The sequence below is a fragment of the Manacus vitellinus genome, unplaced genomic scaffold (genome assembly GCF_001715985.3).
Source record: "Manacus vitellinus isolate BGI_N305 unplaced genomic scaffold, ASM171598v3 scaffold_8_pilon, whole genome shotgun sequence".
Taxonomy (NCBI): Eukaryota; Metazoa; Chordata; class Aves; order Passeriformes; family Pipridae; genus Manacus; species Manacus vitellinus.
Window position 1 is genome coordinate 14,996,521 of NW_021940864.1, and position 26,636 is coordinate 15,023,156.

The 26,636-nt window shown below is 38.1% G+C and overlaps 1 protein-coding gene across 1 annotated transcript in view; it reads left to right on the plus strand.

The window, feature by feature from the left end:
- Window positions 1-26,259, plus strand: part of SOCS5 (suppressor of cytokine signaling 5) — a 31,552-nt gene extending 5,293 nt beyond the window's left edge. The window contains exons 2-3 of the mRNA XM_008932900.4: window positions 19,253-19,344; window positions 21,892-26,259. Coding sequence (XP_008931148.2) covers window positions 21,904-23,517 — 1,614 coding nt within the window. The 5' untranslated portion in view covers window positions 19,253-19,344; window positions 21,892-21,903 and the 3' untranslated portion in view covers window positions 23,518-26,259. The remainder of the gene's footprint in view (window positions 1-19,252; window positions 19,345-21,891) is intronic.
- Window positions 26,260-26,636: the final 377 nt, after the last annotated feature.

Genomic DNA, 26,636 nt, shown 5'->3' on the forward strand with positions numbered 1-26,636 from the left:
CTCTCCATGTTGTCGTTATTTACTGCTTGAGTCCTCCTTAGAATTGTGGTTGTTTAGCAGAGGACTTAAGGAGTCCATCCCTCCCAGGAGTGGGTACCTGGCTTTGTTAGCATTGAAATGAATGCTTTTCCTTGCCTTTTTTCTGAAACAGTATATAGGATGGGTCTCTGCAATCACTTGGCAGAGAACCAGAAAAGATGGTGTGAATTGATCATAGTTAATAAAGCTTCTGTTTGACCTGTCTTAAATTGCACCTGTGTTATTATGCACTTGGAGTCCCCAGATTCTTTGACACAGTTTCTCAGTTTTTATTCAACTGGTTCAGTTAATCCACAGTGTTCTTATTTCTTTTCTCCTCTAGGTTAATTGTTAATGGGTTGTTAAGGGAGGCCAACTCTGAGTGTACTGGGATGTGTAATAGAGTATGGGGTAATGGTGTTGTGTTGTCCCTTCAGACTGCAGTGACTTATTTGTTCTTAAGTCTGTCTCATCTAGCCACCCTCTTAATGTAAGAAAAGTCTCTTGAACACAGAGAACAAAGTTTCTGCTGCCAAGATCTCCCTGAGTATCTCTGCAAGTTCTCACCAGTGGCTTAATCCATTTGGACATTTGACATTATTTAAAACTTTGGCAACAAACATGATCTGCTTTGATTTTGCTTTAATTTTATTTGTTAATAGTATATTGAGGTCTTAATGCAGATTGTCACAATGATGGTAGATTGGAGTTTCATTGTCAGACCTGCTTTATCTTCAAAAATATATGTGGTTTATCCACTGAAGAAATTTCTTATGTTTATTGTCCTTAAGATCTGGACACCTTATTTATGGAAGCAAGAAATTTGGCAGCAGGAACTCTGGTCCTTTACCAATGTAGGACAAATCAGGTGTAATAATTTATGTTAAAATTGTGAGATTAAAATTACTGATGGAATAATCTTGGAGAATTCAAAGGTACTATTTCTGGGCTTAAAACCCTGAATTGCAAACCTTCCTTCTTTTGGGAGAGGATATCAGGAATGTGTTAATAAATAGTTCACGTGTTATTGTATTCTTTGCTGAGCAGCAAAGACAGGCTTTTTATTAGGTGTACCCTGTGATGGTCAGGACTATTCTTATGTTACATCCCATTACTGTATTTCAGGAGCGTGTCGTCTGCCTGTTAGTATTTGCTGACATGATTAGCATATAGCCTGGTTTGGCAATTAGCAAGATCCTGTCCTGTCTTTGGTTATGACATTGTTTCTTTCATTAACTTAGTTCTCTTTAGAAGAGAATGTTTGAAATGGTCTTATACTCTACCTGTATACTGGATGCTTAACATAATGTGCTCTGGTAAAATTGTAGAAATACTGATTTTTTTAAATTTTTTTTTTTAAAAATCCCTATTCACTTAATCTCTTCAAGAAGGAAAATTTCATTTTTTGTTCTTTCTCATAAAGATAACTTAGCAATTAGTCTTCTAGTATAACAATTCCAAAATAAATTCTCTTAGATCTTCTATGGCTTTCATGTCTCAATTAAAATGTTTCCAAGTTCAGTTAATCCATACTGTAGTGTATATTACAGAGGTATTTTTACTGCCCATTGAACTTTATTCTAGCAAAAAATATTTTAATAAATACAAGGACTCTTTCAGATTGACCTGCTAATCTCCTGTTTCCCTTTACTGGAACTAAAAAGATACAATCTGGGAATTGGCTAGAAGTTTTAATTTTTATAGTGCTGAAACAGTTATGCTATAAGAAGTGAAAAAGCTGCTTTGCCTCAAGAATCTGTTTGACCTGTGTCAATTCTCATGTGCAGACGATATGGTTTTGTTCTCTCAAATTCCTTGGGGTTTGAAGCATCTTTTAGAGGATTTAGCATTTTGTCATTAGAACTGTTAGTCCCTATGTGCATATGACATGGTTTTGTTCTCTCAAACTCCTTTGGGAGTAAAGCCTCTATTAAAGGATTTTCAGGGTTTTTGTTGGAATAAATGTGACTAACATTCAAAACTCTCAAGTAGTTACACTCATCTATAGCTCAGAGTTGCTTTTGTGGGGGACTGATGACCACTGCATTGAACAAATCTTCTATTTTGGTATTTGTCTAACAGTTGTGAACAGAATAAATGGGGTTAGGGGTCTTAAGGTCCAGACCAGTAGAGGAATTAGTGTCTGAAAAAGTAGTAGTCATCTTGTATTTTAGAATGAGATTTGGACTTAGATTCAATATGGCACTGGTTTTGGAAAAACATTTTGTTCTAGAATTGCATATAATTCAGGCAAAACTGACTTTTTGTTGATTGAACTTAAACTTGTTTAAGTTCTAGGGGCTTCTAGGGGCTAACTCCTCAGTGGCCTGAAAGTTTGAAATCTTCTTCCTTTGTGTTGTTTGGTTTGTCACTTCCCCACATCTGATAATCACTGTTGTATTTGTTTTGTGACTGCTGTTTAGCTTTTTTTTCCACAACTAGTTTTGATCAGAATTTTAAGAATGGAAAAAATAGCACAGTAATGTACCATGAGTTGTTTCTTCTGAGGCTGTCTATATTTGTGATATTTGGAAATCCTTATTGGTAGTGAGCTCTGTTACAGCTCTGTTTTCAGCAATACAGTTTATTTAGGTAGAAAATATTCTCCTAGAGTATCATAGATAGGACTAGCTGCAAATCTTCAGCTTATTTTGTAAATGCTTTTTAAGATAGAAATTACTTTGCTTGAAGGCTCAAGAATTATCACGTTACAAAATCACGTTTTGTTTCACTTATGCAAATAATTCCCTTATTTTGACTGTGTATCAGTAGAAACAAATGCTGCAGAATATCTACAAAGCCCATTAATTATATATTTTTAAAACTTTAGTCAAATATGAGATATTAGTTTTGCACCACGATAAGCCAATTGTCTCAATGCTAATAAAGTTAATATGGCACAGTAACAGTGTATCTATGCATGGTGGAGGAGTATGTCATCCCTGCACTTGCTTTAAAGCCTGTAATAAATGAAAAGAATATTGATTTTCCAGTTTCATTGACAGAGGCATATATAATTTCACTTAAGTTTCTTAATGGGACACTTGCCATGGTGTTTTCCACTTTCATGAGAAATAGAGAGTCACTAATAATTTTGGTTTTCCTTTCCTCATAGTCCCAGAGAGCAGTGAGTAAATCAAACCTGAAAACTGTAGAGAAAAATGAATACTGTTATGAAAGGAGGAAAAAGTGCCATGCAGTTACACTTTATAACTTTTTTCTTACTATGAAATTTGATAAAATGATATTCCTCCTTTTTAATGTTAATGAGTTTGACAAAAGTTTGATACCACAAAGATGAACAAAGCAGTAGTTTTGTCCTTTTTGTTATGCAGTACAAATCTAGAAAAAGATCGTTCAGGGTCCATTCTCAGTTTTTCCCCATACACTCACTGCTTGTATCTCATTTTCTGAGTTTCTCACAAATGCTGTGCTTGGTTTCTTCTGTTACTCATAGACTTGCTTTTCTTTGTACCATTAAGTTATAGCTCTAATGCCAAAAAATATACTTTGCAATTTAATTTTGGCTGACTTGAAGAGGGTCAGTAATTATAGTTACAGTTTCCAGCAAGTTGAGTTTTTCCAGAAGCCTTTCTATGAAGAATGTGACTGTGGATTAATTGAACCTAAAAATGAGTCAAAAACTTTTTTCTGCCAAAGGCAAACATAGGAGTAGGTGCTAGTTAGGTTTTCAAAACTCTGTTACCTAGGTAATTTGTAGATGTAGTGTGAGCTGTGACCCAAAGAAGTGTAAAACTGATTTAATTTAGTGAGAAAGTTACTGGGGTACAGCTTACCTGTAAAATAGATAGCAATTCTCTGTAAGTTTTTTAGTTTTCACTCTTAGAAACGAGTCAATGTTGAGGCATTTTTAAAGTCTACTGCCTCCAAGATTGCTGCCAACTGTAAGGCTGTCATCTCTAAAGCATGGTACCCTGTCTTTTTTCAAGTTATTCTGACTTCAGAGAGGACAGTGAGTTAGCAGTTGTTGATTTAAGAATACACTGGCATCATAGATGACATACCTAACAGAATTTCTTCTCTTCTGCATTGCTAGTTTATGCATATTCCTTTAGTGTCCTGGAGGGGCTGAAGAGGCAACAGGGGTGCTCTGAGGCATCAGGATGACGTACTTCAGTCATTCCATAGCGTGTGATAGTACTCAGCTGATACTTCTCTTCTGAAGTATGTTTAGCTCTGCGGTTTCATTAATCACCATAGGTTTTCCTGATGCTCAGGGTGCACTTTTCTTTTATAAATACATCACAGTACTGGTACAAGGAATGATCCAGAGGGAAACATTTTGCAAATGTAGCTGAGTTTGTTACTAGCATGGAAAAATAGTCTAGGTCTTTGCTATTGGAAACCCGTGTGATTTGCATATAGCAGGAGTTATGGTGTTACAGATACAATTATGTAGAAAAAAAATCTGGTCTTTAATTTGGGACAGTGATGAAAGCCAAATCAGGAAGAGAATGTCAATGTACAAAATCTCACTTGGTAGGCCTATCAGCACCATTTGCAAATCCCTTAAGTATAGCTGAATCCAGTGCTCCTGATCTTTGTTTCCTACTCATTTGGCTTTGCATGTGTATTTTATCTTTTTACTAATTTTGGAGTTGAACCATGTATTTAGCTCTAATAGGAAGTGATTGTACTTCAACATTTGAGGTAGTTAAATGCCTCTATGCAGGAACTAAGCCTGGGGCTCAAATAAACATATATAAAATTGCTACTCAGGCTTTGCACAAGCATACCTGTCCTATGTGTGCAGGGATCAAGGAGATGGAGTAAACCGTGTACTCATGCACTCTGCTTGTTTTGTGGGAGTGAACAGAAAGAAAATAGACTTGAGCCATCTGGGTGAGGAGCAGCAGCAGCAAAGGAGTGTATAATAAAGTGAGGGTGGTGGGTTCTGTGCGTGCACTCTGCCGAGTGAAGCTGCAGCGTGTCAGCAGTAGCACAGCCACAGGTGGCTGTGATGCCAAACTTGTGTGTGATCCCTGGGCTGTAACACGGTGCCAGCCTGGTAAAATAATTATTTTTGCTTTTACATCTTTCTCCCCTCTAGTCGTGTAGAAAGGACATATGACCATGGAAATCTGTTTTGGGGCAGGTCTGTTGAGGGAGCTTGTTAAAGTCCAGAGGAGGCCAACAAAGCTGGTGCAAGGGGTGGAAGGAATGTCCTGTGAGGAACAGCTGAGGAACTTTAGGCTTATATAGATTGGAGAAAATGAGGCTGAGGGACGACCTCATTGCTCTCTACAGCTCCCTGTGGAGGGGAAGTGGAGAGGGAGGTGCTGAGATTTTCTTCTGGGATCCAGAGATAGGATGTGTAGGAAGGGTTCAAAGCTGCTCCAGCGCGGGTTCGGACTGGACATTAGGAAGTATTTCTTCAAACACTGCAACAGGCACCCCAGAGAGGTGGTCAGTGCCCCAAGCCTGTCAGTATTTCAGAGGCATTTGGACAATGACCTTAACAATGTGTTTTAACTTGGTCAGCCCTGAATTGGTCAGGTATTTGGACTAGATGATCATTGTTTTCCCTCCCAACTGAAATAGTCTATTCTTTAAAACAAACAAGCTGAAAAAAAAAATCCCAACAACAACCAACAAGTATTTAGACAAAGGTGTAACTTTGTACCAAGTATAGCTGTCTTCAAAGGTATTTCGATTTTTAAGCTGGGTACATGCAGTGCTCTTCTCATGATACTTCATAGAGCTTGAAATTGCCTTTAGTCAGAGTTGAAAAATGTCAACTGGATGTAAAGAGTTAGTGGTCATGACTGTTTCGGGTTGTATTTATATATCATCTGAATTTAAATAGAATGTCCAGGACTGCTTGGAAGAGAGTAAGAAGAGTGAGGAAAAACCTCTCCTGTTCATTGTATTTTCTTATGGTTGAGATGGGTTTTTTTCCCCCTCTTCAGACTCTTTGAGGGATCTTATCTGGTCCTTATGGACTTTAGCTCCTGCTTACTGTGGGCCTAAAAGTCCTCTATTTTCAGTATGAACTTTAGAGAATATTGTCTTCTGTATATGTCCATGTTGTTTCACTTCCTTGTTCACTGCCTCCACTTGGTACTCTTAAAATGGAGTATGCCATTGTACAAGGTCAAGGCTGTGAAGTTTTCCAGTTGACTGTAATATCTCTGAGGCTCTTAAAGGTCACCCAGATTTACCTTCAGATGTTTTCTGGAGAAAACAAAAAAGGCATAGAGTGTTAATGTTACCTGATCTTAATGAATAAACAAATAGTGGGAATTTTTAGAAAGAAAAATATTTTTATTTGTGTTGCTGGATCATCCTGCTCTGTCATTTCACTGAACCTGACATCGACCATTACACAAATAACTCCAAGAGTGTCTAGTTGTTCACCTGTCAGTTTGCAGACTCATAATGGGCAATTTGAATGGTTTGGTTCTGTATCATTGACAAAGTATCTTATTTTGTTGCACAGCTGTAAACTTCTGTAGAGAAATGTATTGCTGCTTAAGTGAGAATGGGAGTTCAAACATGACTTGTTGTTCCCACTGGTGTTCCTCTGTCATCTGTTTCTTCTGTAGATAACAGGAAGTGTTAGAAACATTTTAAGAGATGGTATGTTCAGTTGCTTATAACTTTCTTGATCTCTGATCTTCTGGACTGAAATACTTTATGCCTTTTCTTTGCCTTGAGTTTAATTTTGTGTAAATTTTTCAGCCAAAGTTCTTCCTCTGTTTTCATAAACAAAACTAGAATAATTGTGCCATTTTTTTATGTCGGTCTCTTCTTTGAAACATTGTAGTGCACCTCTGAACTGGAACATCTATTTGAAATTTGTTAGTGGGCAGCCTCTGACTGAGTTGTATTGTTTTAATTTTACATGAAAATAGGTCAGAATTGAGCCAGTTCTCTTTCTGAAAATTTGTGATCTTGACATGGCAGTGGTTTTTGGTTGGGCTTTTTTTTTTTTTGGTAGTGTTCCCTGGAGACTTGTCTGCATTGTGTGTGTGCTCAGCAGGGTTTTTCTTTGAAATACCTCTGGACTGCAATGAGCTGTTCAGAGCCTGGGAACACAATTGTCCCGAGTTAATTAGGGGGCTGAGGGGGATCTTATGGCTTAAAGCCAGGTGGGAAATCTCTGAGATAGCCCTGGCACGTCTCAGCTCCAGAATGGTGCACTCATTCCTCTTTCTTTCCTGTCCCATCAGCTCTGCAATTCCTTCAGACTCCTACCAACACCAGTACCCTTGACTGTGACTTTGACAGTTTTAAGACTGTTTTTCAGAGAAGTTGAAGTATCAATGCTGGGGTAAAGTTTGGCTTCTCTTGTATCTGAACAGATTTATTACTTCTGAGCGTCGCAGGGATGTCACTCATCACACTAATGTGTAACTGTGGTTGCAGTGCTCAGTCACTTCATACAAGTAGGGTATATGCATTAGTTCAGTACTGATTGCTGTGAAAGCCAGAAAAAGTTCCATGGGATCCCTCAGACACCTTAACAGATAAAATCTCAAAAGACTACTGAAACAATGAACCTAAACAGTTTTTTCTTCAGGAGTTCCAAACTAGACCAAATGTGGCTGAACTTCTGTAAGGATAACAGAAGGTGTTCCACACAAAGTCCACATTTCCTGAATTTATAAGATGAGCAGATGGTTTTTTTAAAGATAGCAAAAATGTAATTTTTTTGACATTTTTTTCTACAACTACTTCGACTTTGAAGAACTATTTTAGGTAACTACCTAGCCTATGAAATTCAGACCAAATCAGAAAGCTCCTGAAAGTCATTGAATGTGGTCTGATAATGGGAAGCATTAGGTGATGGTAATAAATAAATTATTTTAAAGAGGAAAAAAAGGAAAAAAAATGTTTTCAGAAGCATGTCCCTTTTGTTGGGAAGAAGGCCACCAGGTAGGCTGAATTGCTTTGCAGTTTTTGAGGTGGCTAGTTCAGACTTCAAGAAAGATGGCCTTGCATGTTGACACTGTACAGCTGAAAGTATACTTCTTAAAATACATTTCCCCTGTAGCAAAATCCATGTCAATTATGTAGACACTTGAAGCTCTGTGAGATAACCCTCACTGAGTTTCATTGCTCTGCTTTCTCTGAACTAGCAGCAGAGACCCTGTGCGGTGTGAACTCCTTGTGAAGTTAGTACCTGGTGGATCAGGATTTTCTTTTCCATGTTTGTTCAGTATAGGAGTGAACAGACAGATTTTACTGCAAGATGTTCCAGTCTGGCTGATTATCAGAACTCTTGCGAAGCTAAATCTTCAGATAATGACAGATTTTATGTTACTTACAGGTTAGTTTTGTATGTCTGTGTGCCACTGATGCCAGTGCTGTCAGAAATTTGTAGCCTTATGTACACTTGAACACTGGACAGTGTTCCCTGGTTTTCCCCTCCCTCCCCCTGCCTAAGTGGCAGACTCCTGCCAATCTATAGCAGAAGAGTTTGAGATCTGTGTGAAGTTGCACTCCTGGTTTTAGTTATTCAGACCCTTCAGCTTTATATGATGGTTTAAAATGTGCTCAAGCTGTGAGTAATCATGGGTACCTCAAGAAAGTTTCTTAGTTTTCATCTGTGAATGAGAATCTGGAATTCTTATTCTTGTGATCACCATGCATGTTTTCCATCAGGAAGCCCTGATCACTGTGTGACAGTAGCTAGATTAGCTAGATGTGGAAACTGCCATGTCTCCCAATGACAATTTTATTTTTTTACATCAAAAATCAAATTCTTTTTCATCAAGGAGGATACTTAAGGATCACAGCTTCCTGAAATCATTTAGTGAACAGGTTGTCCCTGTCTTCTTGAAAATATTTATGAAAATACCAGAAAATATCTGGTATTTTAAGTAACCAGTTGAACCATCTTTTTGAAAAAATGAAGATTAATAGTTCTTATATTTTTACATTAATAATTTTTCCTGTTAACCGTGTTACAGTTCCAGGGCCTTCTGAAGTGTAGAGTGCTTTTCTAGATGAGTCTTAGTCTAAAAGCTTCATTTTATCTTTTTGCTGCACAATTATGTCTTTGATTTTATCTTTCATTTAATAAAACATGTTTCTGAATATAAGGAGATCCTAGGTTAACATTAAGGAGTGGATTTCACAGAGGGGGCTAAACCAGTATTAACAGCTCGCTGCTACTGGTAGACGTGGTTCTTCTCCCTTTCCCTCTTTGCATAAGACCCAGGAGATTCTCCTGCCCTCAGGCTGTCACTTGTCTCTTCTGGCTTCTTTTTCCTAGCTGAAGTTTGTCTTTCTGGTGCTTCCATTAATTAGCTTATGGTGAAAATGGAGGTCAGATGAATGTTGCAACTGATGCAAAGGGATGGGAGGGAAGCAAGAATAACCCTTTTGATAGCAGCAAAGTAATGGTAGATTAGTTATCCTGGACTATCACACTTAGGGTGTCCTGTCTGTGGCTAAATTCTGTTAATGAGAAACAACCTAGAAAGAACTGTACTCTTCTGTACCTTTAGTGCAAAGGATGGTAAATTATCATCTCAAACTGATATGGTGAAATAGCATCAGTTGCTCCCTTTGTCTCTGTTGTGTCTTGGGATTTGTTTGGTTTTGTGTGTGGCTTTTAGTGCTTGTGGTTTTTTTTTAAAATACGTGCTCTCTGACAAGCTCATCATTTGGTAATCATTGTCTGATCTAGGTTTGCTCAGTTTATGTGGTGCTGCAGGCTCTTTCTGCATGAAATGCTGTGTCTTAGACCATTACAGAATCCCAGAATGGTGAGGTTGGAAGGGACCACAGTGGGTAATCTGGTCCAACCTCCTGCTCAAGCAGGGTTAACCATTCATACAACTGAATCTCTGCTTTCATAGATCTGATGAAGGGCAAAAGAGTTTTATTAGTGGCATGCAGCTGGTAATGCTGTTGTAAAGGTTCATTTTTCTAGCCTGTTCTTTTGCTGTGTCTTCTTGGAGTTCCTGCAGCCTATAACTTATATTTATCCATATGAGATAGGAGCCCTTGGATACTTAGCAGCTTTCCAATACTGAATGTGCTGCGGTGTGTGGGTATTAGAGTGGTATCACAGGTTAGTGAGTTGTCTTTTTAGATAAGCCATTTTCCTATTGATTAATAGGAATGCACATTAGCTAACCAGTGGGTTATTTGTCTGTGACTAGGTCTTGGCACAACAGTCATTAATGAAAACCAGTCAGCTTTTCAATTGGATAGATGACTTCATAAGACAAAGCATTTATATATTTTATTTTCAGAAGAATTTAGGAGCTAACCTAAAACATATATTTTTCTCAAAAAATTCTCATCCTGTGGGGTATCACTTACTTAACATGCACGGGTGATTCTTTGCTAGAATGAGCATTTCATTCAAATAGTTTTGATGTAACTGATAGCATTATGTAAGATCAAGAAGAAAGATGTAGCCACATCTTGACAATCTTACTATTTCATCTTACTATGCAATAGCTCCATAAAGATAAGATAGCAACAAAATAATCCAGTTAACACCTCAGTTGTAATGGACTCAGGCAGTAGATGCTCTTAAGAGTGAAGACAGACCTGATTTTCTTATCAGTTTTTGTTCAGTGTCTCTAATGCATATTCTAGTCAATCTTACATTTTTGAGCATGTGAAGAGTCAGATTTTTTGCTTGAAACTTTTATGGTACATCCTGATCTTATGTTTTGAATCATGGGCATTCCTGTTTTGCATGGCACAAGGAGAGTGTGGTGTTGGGTGCGTTTGGGCTTTTTTGTTTCGTTGTTTTTTTAATTTAAAAACACTAAAGGTTCTCTGATTGTGAGTAGAGACCAAGAGAGCCTCTAGATTTACTCATTAGTTGTCTCTGAATACAAATGGAGAGCAGGTGTTGTAAAGGGCTGGATCCTTTACTGTGCTTCCACATAGAGAAACATTTTTGTTGTTGTTGCTAGAGCAGTAACTCTAAACATGGGAATTTATAATCTCATCACCCTGAGCTTTTTCTTTTTAAAGATTGCTAATGGATCTTTGTATTGGTACTGTTTAGCATCACTACTAGTTAAAGGAATGTTGCAATTGTTTATATGATGTGTCCAACTAAAAGCAGAGTGGCATGCTCTGTGGCACCTGGGGTGAGTTTGATCGAGTGATACTGCTGGTTTGACAATCTGGCGGTTCCATTGCAATCTCTTGTTCTCCCAAACACCATAATTCTGCCACAATGCTTACTGATTGAAATGTCTTTCATACTGAGACTGTGTACAAGTACACTTCTAAATTTCCCAGTTTTTAAGATATGGAAATGTTGGTGCTACTGTATGTTGTTGGAATTCTTGACTAGCAAGCTAACACTAAAGCGCCTAAAACATGAAACTTGGCAGAGGCATAGTTAATGTATTTGCTGAATACTTTGCTTTGAAGAAATTTAGTTCTGACTTTTTAATGTTTATACTTATACTATCTTGTACAAAAAAATCTGAAGTATATTGATGTTATATATATTTTATATATATTCATTTTTGTGTATATATGATTAGACAGTTGTTGGTTCAGTAATATAAACTCTGCTAACTAACAAAGGGATTTGTTTGTTTTGTTTTTTTGTCCCTTACTCCTAAGAAAGATCTCCCTACCTCAGGGGCCAAGCCTGCAAGGCTAAGACTTTTTCTACTTGAGTTTTAATAATGTGAAAAAAACAAGGGCAGAATTTCAGAAAGCTTCACATTCACTGAAATTCATAATTCTTAGCAGAGGGCAAAATATGTTTAAAGTGTCTTTTCACTTTTTTGGAACTCCCACTCAAAGTTCCTTGTGCATCCTACTTCTAGCTAGTTTTCAGAATGTTGGGGATTTTTTACCTATTTTTTTTTTTACTGTCTTTAAGTTGCACTGTAATTTGCTATCTGTAAGCTGTCATTGCACGTGCTTTGTGTTCAATATACAGAATAACCAGGACAGTCTTAGTTTTGATTTTCTGGCATATTAGTCTGTAATTTTAAAGTTACAGTAACACCTTTAAATGGATTTTTGGTGGCATTTGAAAACCAAAATTTCAATTCTGCTGCAATTTAATAATAGTGTTGATGTTGCATTTGGCTGTGCTGCAGTGTGACCCGGCATAGCAAGGCTTGGTGGGTGCTCAGTGGCAGAACTTGCAAGCAAAGAACCACAAAACACAGGTTTTCTTCGGCTAGAAAGTTGCAGAAAAATGTTTGATAGCTCTAACTGGGTATAGTCTAGGATAAAGTTGCCTGTGGATCAAAGTGAAAACAGCATGAAACAGGCTAGACCTACTGGCAGCCTTCCAGCTGCTTCTCCTTCTTTGCAGGGTTTATGTTCTTTTACCTACCCGGACCCAGCCTAGGGAACCAGGTGCTTGCTGCCAATTAGTCTTGTCAAGACAGCCCAGAGCTTCTCTTGACAAGCCTGACTGCTGACAGCAGCTGTGGGGTAGTCTTGGGCAGGATTTTAACTCCTTGCTTGCCAAATGCTTTGCAGGTTAAATCCCCTGGTCTCATTCTGCAGTTATTCAAATATGCTTCTATTTTATGAAAGCATATTTTATACAGAAAGTGATCTAGACTTCAGTGGTGCTGTAGTGATAGAGTTCATGTGCCAAACTTCTGTCATGAAAGAATGTAAGTTGGGAGTTAAGTCGTTATGAAGGTCACTTTATAAGTTTGTGGATGCTATTGGAGCCATCCATGCCAGCCCACCTTCTCCTTGCTGTAGAGCGTAGCTGTAGCTGGATAACACACCAGGCTGCTCAGACAGTTTTCTCTCTGGTAGCTTCAAGTTTAGTCTCTCTCCAGTATTGCAGTGGTGCAAGGGAGTTTGATCAGGTTCCAGGTGATCTGTTGATGTAGTTGAACTACAGTTTACAATTAAATGTTTCATGTTTTTGAACACTTCAAGTAATTAATGGTGCTACAAAGATAATCTCATTTTTAATTGTGGAATTTTCCTGGATTTTCTTGTCTTTTACATGTGTGTATGCTGTTGCTAATATCAAGTCCTTTGCTCCAGTAGTATTAGCAGTGAACAAAATACACAGGTGCTCTCCTTTAAACCTCACTGAGTTTATTTTCATCAGAAATGGCGAATTAATGCACTGAGCAATCCATAGTGTGAGAGATTTAAATTTTTTAAGTACGTGTGCCAACATCTAGTCTTCAGTTAACTTTTTTAGTAGCAATTCCTAAGAAACCATAGCTTGGGCTGTCACTCTTCTCAATTGTTGTGGTTCTAGAAAGTGTTGAACTCTTGGGTCCATTTCACTGAAATTTGAAGGAAGGGGGGGCTACTTTTTATGTCTTGTTAATTGCCTGAATAGCAATAATGCTTTTTCCTATGCAGTCGCCACTGTAGATACATCGCTAGAGAAAGACAAGTACAACTTTGGTTTTGTCAGTTTTACGAGGAGGCAGCTGGCTAGTTTGTATTGGAGAATATGATCTTTTGCTTGGTCAGGTAGAAAGGACACGTGGGAAATGTCTGGGTGCATGAGAAGAGCTCTGTGCAAAGGAGATGCCTGTAAGGTGGTGGGGGGCAAGGCTACAGTGGTGAGGGAGAGGCATTAGGCAGGCTGTTGAGGTTTTGAAAAATGTAGTGAGAAGAAATAGGACTGTTAAACCAGTATAAATTGATCCCAGAACAGAACAACTGTGTTTGCAAAATAGGCCATTTGCAATTGAATGAAATGCTCTGTTTACAAAATATCTTAAATTGGATGTTTCTACTGAGCTAGTCAAGGGTGTGGGATGTGATTTGACTCATCTTTTCAACTTTGCTTCCAATTTCCTTTGCTTTTAGTGAGGCATAGCTATTAAGGTACGCTTTTTCTTAACTCAGACCTCCGAAGAATTACATACGAATAACCATTAGATCACTCTTTGTATCAATTTGAGACCTATTTATATTTTAGAACTTTATAGAGCAGGATAAGCTCTATAAAGCTTATAGATAAGTCATTAGGTAGAAACAAATTCTACCCTGCTAGGGGAGAGCTCCCTAAGCTTTTGCAGAGGTCATCAAGAGGGTTGCTGTGTTTAACTTGAATACTGACTGGAACCATTTATTCTGCCCACATGAATTTAAAAAAAAAAGGTATATTGGCAGCTTTTGTTTGAACAGAGTTAAACATAGCAGCACAGAAAACATTATTACAGCGAGTCACCTAGAGTTCTCTTCCACAGCAGGTACCTTACTTTGCTAACTTAATGCTTTTTCTTTTATTTTTTTCAAATGGTAAGGTGAAGTTATGAGTTGCCTGATTAGGGTGTAAAGAGGCAATTTAAAGGAAACTGCTTCTGTTTAATGTTGCTTGTGTGGATTTACACATTATGATGAGTGGCCATCAGGATACTGCCTAAATTATTTGAAGGTTTCTTTACTTGGAATGAATATGTACCATTTTCTTGAATTTCCAGAGTTTCTACCATAGAGATCTACCAGCATGTGGAGTTCTTGGTAGATCTGTATAGGGTTATTTCTGTATTAATATCTGAAACTGATGTTTGCTGTGTGTAGCTTTGTGATCCTCATATGATCAGAAAGACAATCTTTGCTCATGATGGTTGTGTCATTACCCACTAGACTTGTGCATGTACAGGGAAAGGAGTACTTCAGAAACAGTTGTCTCTATTTTTGGTTCAGTGGTATTCACATTCTGTTCTTCCATTGATGGTTTATCTGCTTCAGGGGTTTTAGATTTTCTGAACAGTATTTTCTAGTCCAATGTGAACACATGTAGCCCTGACATTGTCTTTTTTGAATACCAAAGCCTAGTAAGGGGCTACAAGGACATAGTCCACTGTTCAAAATGTCTTGGAACAGTATTTTTGAACTGAAGTTACCAACACAGAGCTGCTTGGAAAGAAACTGGCAGAACATTAGCCTTCCTGCATTTTGCTCATTGTGAATCTATACCAAGGAGGGGGTGGAGATTACTTCTTACTTCGGGTTGGAACAATGGCAAAATATCATTATTTTTCTTTGATTTGACAGTCTGCCAGCTTAAGTCCTTGAAACTTGTAGCATTCCTTGTGTTTTAGCAGTTTCAAGCCATCAAGCCAACTCAGCATTTTGTTTTTGGAATAAGGGTTTTCAGTGGCTTGAACGTTCAATGCAAATGTTCAAAGCAGCAGCCTAAATAGTCTTAATCTCTCTCTTTGCAGCCAGAGCCCCCCAGTTGATGAATATATGGGCTTCAAATGGAGATTTCTCTTCAAAGTAGCCGTCTAAGGGTTTAATAACTTCAGCAGAACTAACTAGTGCTGCTGTGGAAGGAAGCAGCCTTGCCCTGGCTGCTGTTTCCTCCTTCCTCATCCGTTCCTTCTGTATGTTAACTTGAATGTTTATACAGAAGTCATAAACCAGATGGAGTAAATGATTGAGACTTTTTCTGAGAATTCATTTTAGTCTGGATCAGATCCTTGAGCTGGTTGACTGAGCAGCCATATGGTGTACAGACCACCTCCTGCACCAGCACAGGTGGCCAGGAAGAGGCTGATGCCGTTTCTTCTGGTTGCAGTGCTGACTTAGTCCAATTTTGTGTTGTTGGAATTGCAGCTCGGTGTCCTTTACCTCTTCTCAGCAGGTTTGACTTTTGGTTCGGGGGTTCAGACCTTCAGATTTGTCTTGCTGTGCAACTGCACTTCCAGTTTATCAAAGCCTATTAGGAAGAAAACAGTAGTACTTTATCCTAATAGGGCTTTCATGAGCACTTGAGACTATTGGCCCCTTTATCTTGTCTAGTTAAAAAAATAGAAGCCACCTCTTCCTTCCAGCCCTCTAAATCAGTTTTTTGAGCTGTCTGCAGTGAGCACATTTTTGTGTGTGTAGAAAAACATATATTTCCACTTGAGCCAACATATTCCTTTTTTTTTAAAGAAATGTTATCTCTAGTATTACAGTAGTAATTCATTATTTCTGGAATGTGTATTGGAAGGGAGGAAATTGCTTTGTAATCCTTAGTATTGACCTTTCTTCCTTCCTTGAGTGGGTTACTTGAAATGGTAGGGGTTTGCCAGCTTTATTCATTTTGACTGAATAAGGCTGAGGAGTGCTGATGTGAGCAGCTCTGTTAGTGCATCCCTAGGAACAGGAGCCTGTCGTGGCCATTTGGCAGTGTGCAAATAAACAGTGACCTCTTCAGCAAGCATCCCTTACTGGAAGCAAAATCTTTAATAACACAATCTCGTCACTGTTAAGTGAACAATTTTAAAGTAAGGGATGATACAAATAGAAGTATAGTCTTCTTCCAATCTTTTTGCTTCTGCCTTCATGGTCCATGGTGGTGTGTACCAGTGTCACAGAATGTTGGCCTGTTTGCCTGCTAGCATTGAACTAAAGGTGTGCAAGGAGCAGAGATATTTTTCTGTCTCCTCTCTTTTCTGTCTCCTTTCAGGGTATTGATTTTTGAAGAACCGTCTGGTTTTGTTTTCCTTCAGTGTTTTGACCTTGTTATCTTTTAATGTTTTGAAGCTATCATCTTATGAAAACACCAAAACAAATAATCTTGTAGATTCTTGTTTGTGAAATAAGCATAGTATACCTGCTTTGTAAGGTGTCATACTTTGGGCAGTGTATCATCTTTTGTGAAGATGGTACATTTTTAGGAGTTAATATTTTGAATATAACATACCACATGGACTAATTTTTAAATTAGGTAAGTTGTGAGAGTGAAATGAGTGTATTATATCACAGCACCAAGCTTGACAAGAGTTCCAGAAGTGTTTGGACAATGCTCTCAGGCACATGTTGTGATTCTTGGGGCTGTCCTGTGCAGGGCCAGGAGTTGGACTTGATGATCCTTGTGGGTCCCTTCCAACTCAGGATATACTGTGACTCTGTGATTCTGTTATGGAAAGCACGACCTCGACTTTGACTACTCCTTTTAGGCAGTAACAGGCAAAAACTCCAGATAGATCTTGTGACACTTCTGGAAAGAGTCTTGAGTTTTCACAGCAATCCAATAATATATGGTATTTTAGGACTACAGACAGGTTGTAGCTGTTTGCTTTATCATATTGCACAAATGGTTTTCCTAGCTCTCTTTGTGGTTTCATCATTTGTGCACTCAGAATACTTGAAGACTACACTCATGCAAACTTCATGGCTTTGAATGTCTCTAAACTTACTGCAAATGGGAATATAGTGCTAAGATACCACTGTTCATTGCTTCTGAAGTCCCTGTAGAGTGCTTATTACCTCTTATTTTTTAAGACAACTAATGCCAGTTTAATGTAGGCAGGAATAATTTTTAGTTGAAAAGAGATTGTTTCAGGAACATTACTAGAACTTTTATTTTTCTTAGAAAAACAATTAAAATAATTTTTTCTTAGGAAATCTACAAATTGTTGAATTCACTTTGTGGATTTTGGTGGAATGAAATCTATTTCCTTTTTAGGTTAGAATAACAGTGCTTCTTGTAAACTGGGATGGCTTTAGGACCAGTTCAGAAGCAATTGTGTTTTGTCAAGCTTAGTGCTGCCACTAGAAATCTGTGAAACCACACATCTGTTGCACATTGATTTAAACTAATTTAAAATTATTAGATTGAATATGAAATACTTTGCCTATGACTCAAGTTTAAATCTAACACAAGGTTGAGAGGTTTGACTGAGACAGTCCATAATCAAGGTGCTGTTTTCCATTAGGAAAGGCTGGTTCCTAAAGCAACCACTCCCTCTTGGAGCCACAGGGGCAGATTTTCTAGGCTGTGTCAGCTGGATAGCAATGGTGATGTGATAGATAGGTGGTGCATTGACTGCTCATGTTTCTGACCAGAACTGAGGAAGAATGGTGGTATACAACACTAATGCCATTAAGCATGACACTTCCAGGTAAGCATCCATGTGGGGTTTTTTGTATTTTTAATGAGGCAGAATGGTGAGCATGCAGCTCCTTTGCCACCTGTACCCAGTAAAACAACATCACTGGTTTTATTTGGAATGCAGGTCTCTTCAGAGGCCTGAGTGGCCTAGTGTCTTAAGTAGGGCTTTGTTGAAAACTGGATAGCCCTTATTCTAGTTACTTTCCCTTCCATTTGCTCTATTTAGGCCTTGCTCTCAACCAGTTATAGTAGGTTTTACTTTGTCTTGTGTTTGTAGGCTTGCTAGGAACATACGGCAGAAAAAAAGAAACGAGAGTAAATGTTAAAGTTGCAAAAGAACTGTACTTCTGCTTTAATCTTCATTTTGTACAAAGATTTTGTACTTGTAACTGTTGCTCTCTGAAAAGGTTACTTTTGTGGAATCTTTCAATAGCAGTAATGTGGCCTAATTTTAAAAATGTTTCAGTGATTTTAGTGCTTCCAGAGGTGAATGGAAACTAATAATATTTGTACTTTTCTGACACTGCTCTGGAGTTTCTGCCTAGGAGTACTAACTTCTAAAATTCACTTAGTGATTGCTCAACCCCATCGCTTTTTTTTCTAGTACATATGCATTATGTGAATATTTTTCTTTCTGTTCTGCATGTAAAACTTTAACATAAGTTCCCAGTGTTTTCTGTTAATTCTTACTGCTCTCCTGGGCTTGGTTCTAGCATGAAGAGGCAAACTATTCTCCTCTGTTCTGTTACTGTTAGATGTCTGACAGTGGTGTGAGCATGCTAAATCCCTCAGCTCTTCTTGGATTTCTGAAAAACAATGATGATTATTTCAGGGAAGTGCTGACCTGCTCTTTTAATAAAGAACTTCTCTTGCATTCCACTTTCCCAATTTTAGAATCATGGTTCATATTGCTCTTGCTTCACAATCATATAACATCCTTGTGGCAAGTACAGCAGTTGCTTACCTGGAAAAGTAATATTAGAAAAGTGTGTATTTTTAGCTGCCTTTTGATGTGATGTAGCAGCTGGAAACAAGGAAGAGAGACAGTAGGAGGTGATCTGACAGCGCTGCCAACCACAGCTTGGGAACCACTGCTTTGGACTTGAGACCCCCATGTGGGGAAACCATTTCACAGGCCTGAGTATGCCCATTGTGCCTGGCACTTCAATGATCCAGATGCTGTGGCTTTGCTCTTGGTTATCAGATGTTTTATTTGAGGGTCCTCCCCATGACTCTATTTCACAAATGTTGTTAATGGTACAAAAAAAGTTCTGTGAAGCTTTGTGTTTGTTAATATGCATTAAAAATATATAGTGAACAGGCAGTTCTATGCACACATTTCAGGTATAAATAAAGTACCCTTTGATATTTGTGACTAATAGTAAATATCTAAATTAAAAAATATTCTAACAACTAACAAAATTTCTCTTTCTTCCTTTGTAGTAACCATGTCTACAACTCAGAGAAGGCATGTAGCAAGTTCATGGTGAGGTGTATACTTGAGACAAGACACAGTGACTCATATGCTTTTCTGGGTAAGAAGTGTATCTATATTCTCTTGAGTGTGAAAAAAGTACTTAACCTTATAAATTTAACTTTAACTTTTGAAAATTAATCTGTCAAGCCAGTATGGTGGTGATTTTGTCGGTGGAGGGTTTTGTGGGGGTTTTTTTGTTTGGTTTTTTTTTGTTTTGTTTTGGGTTTTTTGTTTGTTTTTTTGTTTGTTTTTTTGTTTGGTTTTTTTTGTTGTTTTTTGTTTGTTTTTTGTTTTTTTATTTATTTATTTTATTTTATTTGTTCTTGAAACTTTCTGGGAACATGTAGAGAACTTTCCACCCATCAAACAGTCTTAAGACATTTTAGACTAATAGTGCAAAGGAAGAGCAATAAAGAGCAATTCTAGAATAAAAGACATTGCCAAATAGTATGTGTTTGGTTAGAAAAGTTACTCCAGTTCGTTGTCACAAAGATGTGTACTGTTTCTAGCCTGATTTGCCAAGGGACTGGAGTTTATATACTCTCTCATTCCTTTCCCTTCCCAAAAATTTTAAACATCTGTCTGATGAGGAAGAAAAAAAAATGTACAACGTGAGGAAAAAGTGTAGAAGTCCACTTATATATACTGTGTTGACAGACTGGCAGCCAGCAAACATGTGCTCTGCCGTGGTCAGCATGGATATTCTGAGACACCACAACAGCTATGGTTGTTGCCATGGCAGGATATGTGTTTGAATGGTTCCTACAAATCTGTATGTGATCTGACTTATTGGCTCTGCTGCTCTTCAACTCCCCCAGTCCCTCAGTTTGATCCAGACAACTCCAGAAACAACCCCAAATTTAGGAATTATTATTTTTTTTAATCAGGAAGACATTCCTTGCTGATTTGCTTACACAGTATGAAACTCTGTAGCATCTTCTATGTGTAACATTGCTCTGCAAGTGTCTCCCTCCTTAGTAACTGCTTGGGTGCTGTGCAGGTTGTCATTAGCACGGTGTTCTGAGTAACTTGCACCAGTAATCTCCAAAGACTATTAGGGCTGGATCTCCCCGCTGCCCCCCACCTTCCTCATCTGCACTAAATTCGTAAGGTCTCATTTAATGCAGTTGGATGTGGATACCTACCTTGCTGGGTTTGCTGGATCATCAGATGACGGGGTGAGGAAGAAAACTTTTGCTTTCTGATCCTGTAACAGTCAGGTGTTTCACTCTCATTCTGCTTTCATGTTTCTCATGTAAATGATGCCTCTGACTCTTCCCCAGTTTTAGTAGATTCTTCTGTAAAGTCATGGGCTTAAAGCTGTGTTCCTACCTTAAGGGACTTCTAGGCTGGACTGCTAGAGTATTGCTTACTTGTTGATCATCCACTTTATTTCACGAGCCCTAGTGCATTCAAACACTGCTTCGGATCCCTTTCTAGTTGTGAACAGAAAAGAATTGCAGAAACAGAGGAGTTTTGCTTCAAAATAATGTTTCCAAAGAACGGAGCAGTTTCCAGAGAGAGTTAAATTAGATGAGATGACATGTTTTAGTCCTTTACATTTAGCACTTCTGTCAGAACTTAATTAGATCTAATTTAGCTTGGCATTGCCTGACTTTATTTAGTACAGAATTAGCCTGTTTCTCTCTGTCCTAGGGCAGTCCTGTGTTTTTACCAGTCTTGTTCCAATTATTAAACTGTTTCTGAAGATGTAGTTTCAGAATACATACTGCTAATGTTTTTATCTTTTTACTGTATCTTCATGATTCACTGTCATGTTTCTGCTGTGGACCTGCTTTCTTTTTAGGTGTTCTTACTAAAGACAGAAACGTTCCTTGGGCTCTTTCATTCATTTATATCTTAAGTAATAAAGCCAGACTGTTGGGTGGTTGGTTGGTTTTTTTTTCATTTGTCTCAAATGGCTTATATTAATGTGTCAGAGACCTCATAATTCTAAAATTGTCTTTTGGTGATTGCCTCATCTAAGAATGATAAATTCTTTTTTCCCCCCTAAATTTCTTTTTTTGTACTATTTGTTTTTAAACTTGTCAAGTTATAACTGGAAATTTATCTGACCTGAAGCTGAAGCTTTTGCTTTTAGATGACGTATCTGAACATTTGCAGTGCACTTGTTGGATTTCAATAACTGCTGTCATAGTTTGGAGTGACTTGAACAGTTCCTATTTAGGATTTGTTTTACTGCTGCTTATTGGAAGCTTATCAGGGAGTCATACCTTACATATGACTTACAAATTCTTCCTGAAAGGAGGAATTTTAGACTGTATTTCCTGCCCATCAGCATATGAATACAACTATGCAGACCCACCTACATGCCTACAGAAAAATGGGAGGGCCTGCTTGTAAATAAAATGTTTGTAATTTCCAAAAAATTTTCTTCATAGTGATTTTTCTAAATATCAGAGTGGTGTAATGCATGTTGCTTCCACATAACCCTACAAAGACTAAGGCACTTTTTCAAATGCACTGTGTTCAGTTAAGTCATCTTGTGTCTTAATTGACAACAACTTAATTGATAACTGAAGATGTATCCTCATGTTTTTAATTTATATTTTTATTTCAATATTTCTTCTCCTCTTGAATTTAGATAACATAATCCATGGATAAAGTGGGAAAGATGTGGAACAATTTCAAATACAGGTGCCAGAACCTCTTTAGTCATGAGGGTGGAAGCCAAAATGAAAATATAATTGTGAACTCCAGTAACTGCTCATCTGCTAAAGAGAAAGCTATCCAGGTAACTGATTTGACTCGACAACAACCACCCAGCAGCCCTTTGAGAGAAAACATTGCTTTGCAATTAGGTTTAAGTCCTTCAAAGAATTCAGCAAGGCGGAACCAAAACTGTGTCACAGAAATTCCTCAGATTGTTGAAATAAGCATTGAGAAAGAGAATGACTCGTGTGTCGCCACGGGAGCCAGGCTTGCTCGAAGGGACTCCTATTCTCGACATGCTCCCTGGGGTGGGAAGAAGAAGCATTCCTGCTCTACCAAAACCCAGAGCTCCTTGGATACTGAGAAAAGATTTGGAAGAACACGAAGTGGCTTGCAGAGGAGAGAGAGGAGGTACGGGGTGAGCTCAGTCCATGATATGGATGCAGTATCCAGCAGGACAGTCGGTAGCCGTTCTCTGCGACAGCGTCTACAAGATACTGTTGGGCTGTGCTTTCCCATGAGAACTTACAGCAAACAGTCCAAACCTCTGTTTTCTAACAAAAGAAAGATCCATCTCTCTGAACTAATGCTTGAGAAATGCCCTTTTCCTGCAGGCTCCGATCTGGCTCAGAAGTGGCATCTGATTAAACAACACACAGCGCCTGTGAGTCCTCATTCAACTTTCTTTGACACATTTGATCCTTCCTTGGTTTCCACAGAAGATGAAGAAGATAGGCTCAGAGAGAGACGTAGACTTAGTATTGAAGAAGGGGTTGATCCCCCTCCCAATGCCCAAATACATACTTTTGAAGCTACAGCACAGGTTAATCCATTGTATAAACTGGGACCAAAGTTAGCCCCTGGTATGACTGAGCTGACTGGGGACAAAACCATAACACCTCCAGGGAACTGTGACTCCGAAGAGGACACAACAACGCTTTGCCTGCAGTCACGGAGGCAGAAGCAGCGTCAAATGTCTGGAGAGAGCCACGGCCATATCAGCAGGCAGGGGGCTTGGAAAGTGCACACTCAGATCGATTACATCCACTGCCTCGTGCCAGACTTACTTCAGATTACAGGTAACCCGTGTTACTGGGGGGTGATGGACCGCTATGAAGCAGAAGCACTTCTGGAGGGTAAACCCGAAGGCACTTTTTTGCTCAGGGATTCTGCGCAGGAGGACTACCTCTTCTCCGTGAGCTTCCGGCGCTACAACCGCTCGCTGCACGCACGCATTGAGCAGTGGAATCACAACTTTAGTTTCGATGCCCATGATCCCTGTGTGTTTCACTCCTCCACTGTTACAGGGCTTCTGGAGCACTACAAGGACCCCAGCTCTTGCATGTTCTTTGAACCATTACTTACTGTATCTCTGAACAGGACCTTCCCCTTTAGTCTGCAGTATATCTGCCGGGCAGTAATCTGCAGGTGCACTACGTATGATGGGATTGATGACCTTCCTCTACCCTCAATGTTGCAAGACTTTCTAAAGGAGTATCACTATAAACAAAAAGTCAGGGTGCGATGGCTGGAGCGGGAACCTATAAAAACAAAGTAAATGGAAATCAAAATAAGCTTCTGGAATATGCTTTTTTTTTGTGTATTACAGTTTAACTGCAGCGAGCGCACCGACGACGTCTAGCTTTTCTGCAATATCCTATTTAAGCTAAGTGTTAGTATCCTGTCAGATGCTGCCTGCTGTTAATCAAACTAAGTTGTGATGCCTCTTGGAAACAATAAGCAGACAAATTCTGCACGTTTTTCATTAAGGCGTAATGAAAATATTTTTGCTAATTTCTAAATATTTTTTCCCTTTTATAGCTGTAGTAATTGGATGAAGAAACTATGAGGCATTTTCCATGGGGCATTCACGTAATGCTAATAAAGAAAGGCTTTATCAGAGGAGCATTTTTGCTAATATTTGAAGTATTTTTTTAAAAATCTCTTCCTGAAAACGTTCCACTACTCTAAGTACTAATTTAGCTCACAAACGAGTTTCCAAATACTAGTGAATATTTTCTTTTAATGAAGAGCAATTCATTAGAAGCAGTCCATTAAGAGTTAATGGTTCTTTGATGCTAACAGATGAATCATGCTTTTCACAGTGTATAAGGTTTCCTAATCATTAAAACTTGAATATGCCTGCTCAGTACTGTAATTCTATTATAAACACTTGGAGATTTAAGTGGCATTGTTAGCAAAAGTAATACTGTCTTGGACAGTTAAAAATACCTTCCAGTGTGAATTGCTGCTTCAGTGGCAGGACACAGGATTAGATTATTGCCATAAAACATAAGGTTGTGGGTTTTTTATAAAAAAGAACTTAGTGGCCTCACTGCTAGTAACTTACAATGGAAGGTAATAGTGACAAGAAAAAAATTTTTATTATTTAAAGGTGACTGATATTTTTATGGAGAACATGACAAGTGGTTGAATTATTATAATCAGAGTACAAAATCTGACATATCTGAAACAAATGTCAGGTTTCAAAGGTACTGTTACACTTTATTTGTAAATATATTTCCATTTGCGCTTTTAAAAATGTTTTAAAGTAATATGCACTGATTATAGTTACAACAGATTACTTAGAAACAAGATTCTAACTTCTGTTTGCTTATTTAATTGGAGATAGAACTTAAAGTAGTTCTGTCTTTAGACATTTTGCACTAAAATTTTGTTGGAATGCCCTGACCCCTGTTTAATGTTTTGTACCAATTGAGTGCTCCCTAGTTTCTTTACCAGCTGCTACAGTATGTTATTTCTTACTTCTCTAGGGCAGTGACCTGTGTGAGGTAGGGAACATTTTGGCTGCAAGTACAATAAACGTTACTCTTGTATGCTACACTAACCCTTCTATTGATGAATTTTTCTGCTTGCTGTGCCTTGTTCTGGCTCTTTGTGCTAATAAAGTACAGTATGTTCAGTGTTATACTTGTATATCTGCTCTGTTTTTATATATTCACGTAACTTGTAGCAGTTAACTGAATTTTTAATAGGCTTTTCTTAGTACTTAGTATAGGTAATGCACAAGCACTGTGCAGTTGAATATTGGTTGGTCAGCACACCGTATTCCTGGTTTTTGTTACAGAAACTTGACAGTGTACACCACTGAATAACGTTTCTGTAGTCACTGCAAAGTAGTGGACTTGTCTGCAGGCATAGAGCATTTTACAGGTTTTTGTAATGTAAAGGATAAATGTCAAGCAAAAAGTGTTCTAAAACATAATTGATCCCCTGTAATGGTTGCTGAAGGTGTTTCAGCTTGTTATATAGCTAACTGCTAAGGTTAATATTTTGATACTCCCCACTGAGCAAGGAATGCTTATTCCTGTAAATTGACAGTACAGCAGTGGCATTTGTTCACTTTTAGGCTATTTTATTAAATAATATACACGCAAACTGGCCAAATGTCCTGTTTTTACCAAAGAATACTGTCAATTTATGTTGGGGTATTTTTTTAGTAAAAAAAACTCAAGAGTGGAGAGGTGCAATTTTTGTTCTATCAAATATTTATCCCAAGCTATGATAAACCAAAGTATTTGACAACTTCATCTGAACTTAAGTAATGTACACGTTTATGTTGGTAGAGCTTAAAACTTTTACATCAGTGATGTCGTCATTTTTCCTGAACTCACAATGCACCTGAAGAGGAACGATTTAAATAATTTTGTAATGACTGGAACAGCACTACATGAAAGCTCGTACTGCGAGGGGTTAATCTGAAGCACCCAGAAAGCACTTTAAAACATGTGTTTATATGCTTGTGGAAAATTTGTGATCCCGTTATGCATTCTTTGTAGTAGATTATCTTCTTTCGTGTGTTAAAAGACTTCCACTGTTAAAATGGAACTTTGTTTAGAATATGTAAATACTAAGTTTATGTAATTATGTGTACAACTGTGCTAATGGTCTCTTAAGTTTTGAATTGTATGTGTGTCATTGGATATGCAACTCCTGGTTTAAAATCTGCTCTAAGCATAAAAAGAGGAAAAAGTCACCAGCATGAAATTGCACCTAAGTGTACCTTCACTGCGTCGTTCTCACTGTTCCCTCAGTCAGATCTGAATGCCAGATGAGTTTACTTAAAATCTTGCTTTCAATAGTATCATACAGTCAGCCTGCAACCAAGCTTTGTCCCGGTGTAGGGACCTGTTTTTTGTTTACACCTGTTGCAGTTGCTTGTCATAAACTAGCTGTGACGTTGTCAATGTGGTCAGGAATACACATTCGTTTAATTTTTTATCATGTGGTGGAATCCTTGGAGAAAAAAAATAAAAACCCCAAACCCTTATCTCAGAAAGTTTGCTCTTGCCTTTGTGTAAATAATCTTTATGGAGAGATTTAGTGTTCCCTTAAAACACACAAAAAAGGAGTGGTCTATTTCTCTACAGCTTTTTTAAAGCTTTGCTTCACTGAAATATACAGAATAATTTGCTAATGTGGTTATGCTAAAATGAATCACTTTAAATTATGCTGGACTTGAGTGTTGACTACTCAAGTTGCAGTGTATTTCTGAATGAATGCATTTTCAGTTCTAAAGGCACTAGCATGCTAGTGTGGGGAGAATGCAAATAATTGATTTCTCAGTTTCTGTTTGACCTTCTGGTTTGGTTTAGAAAATCTTCCATGTGTCTTCTTACAGATGAGCACAGAGCACAGATTTTTTTTCTTAATTTA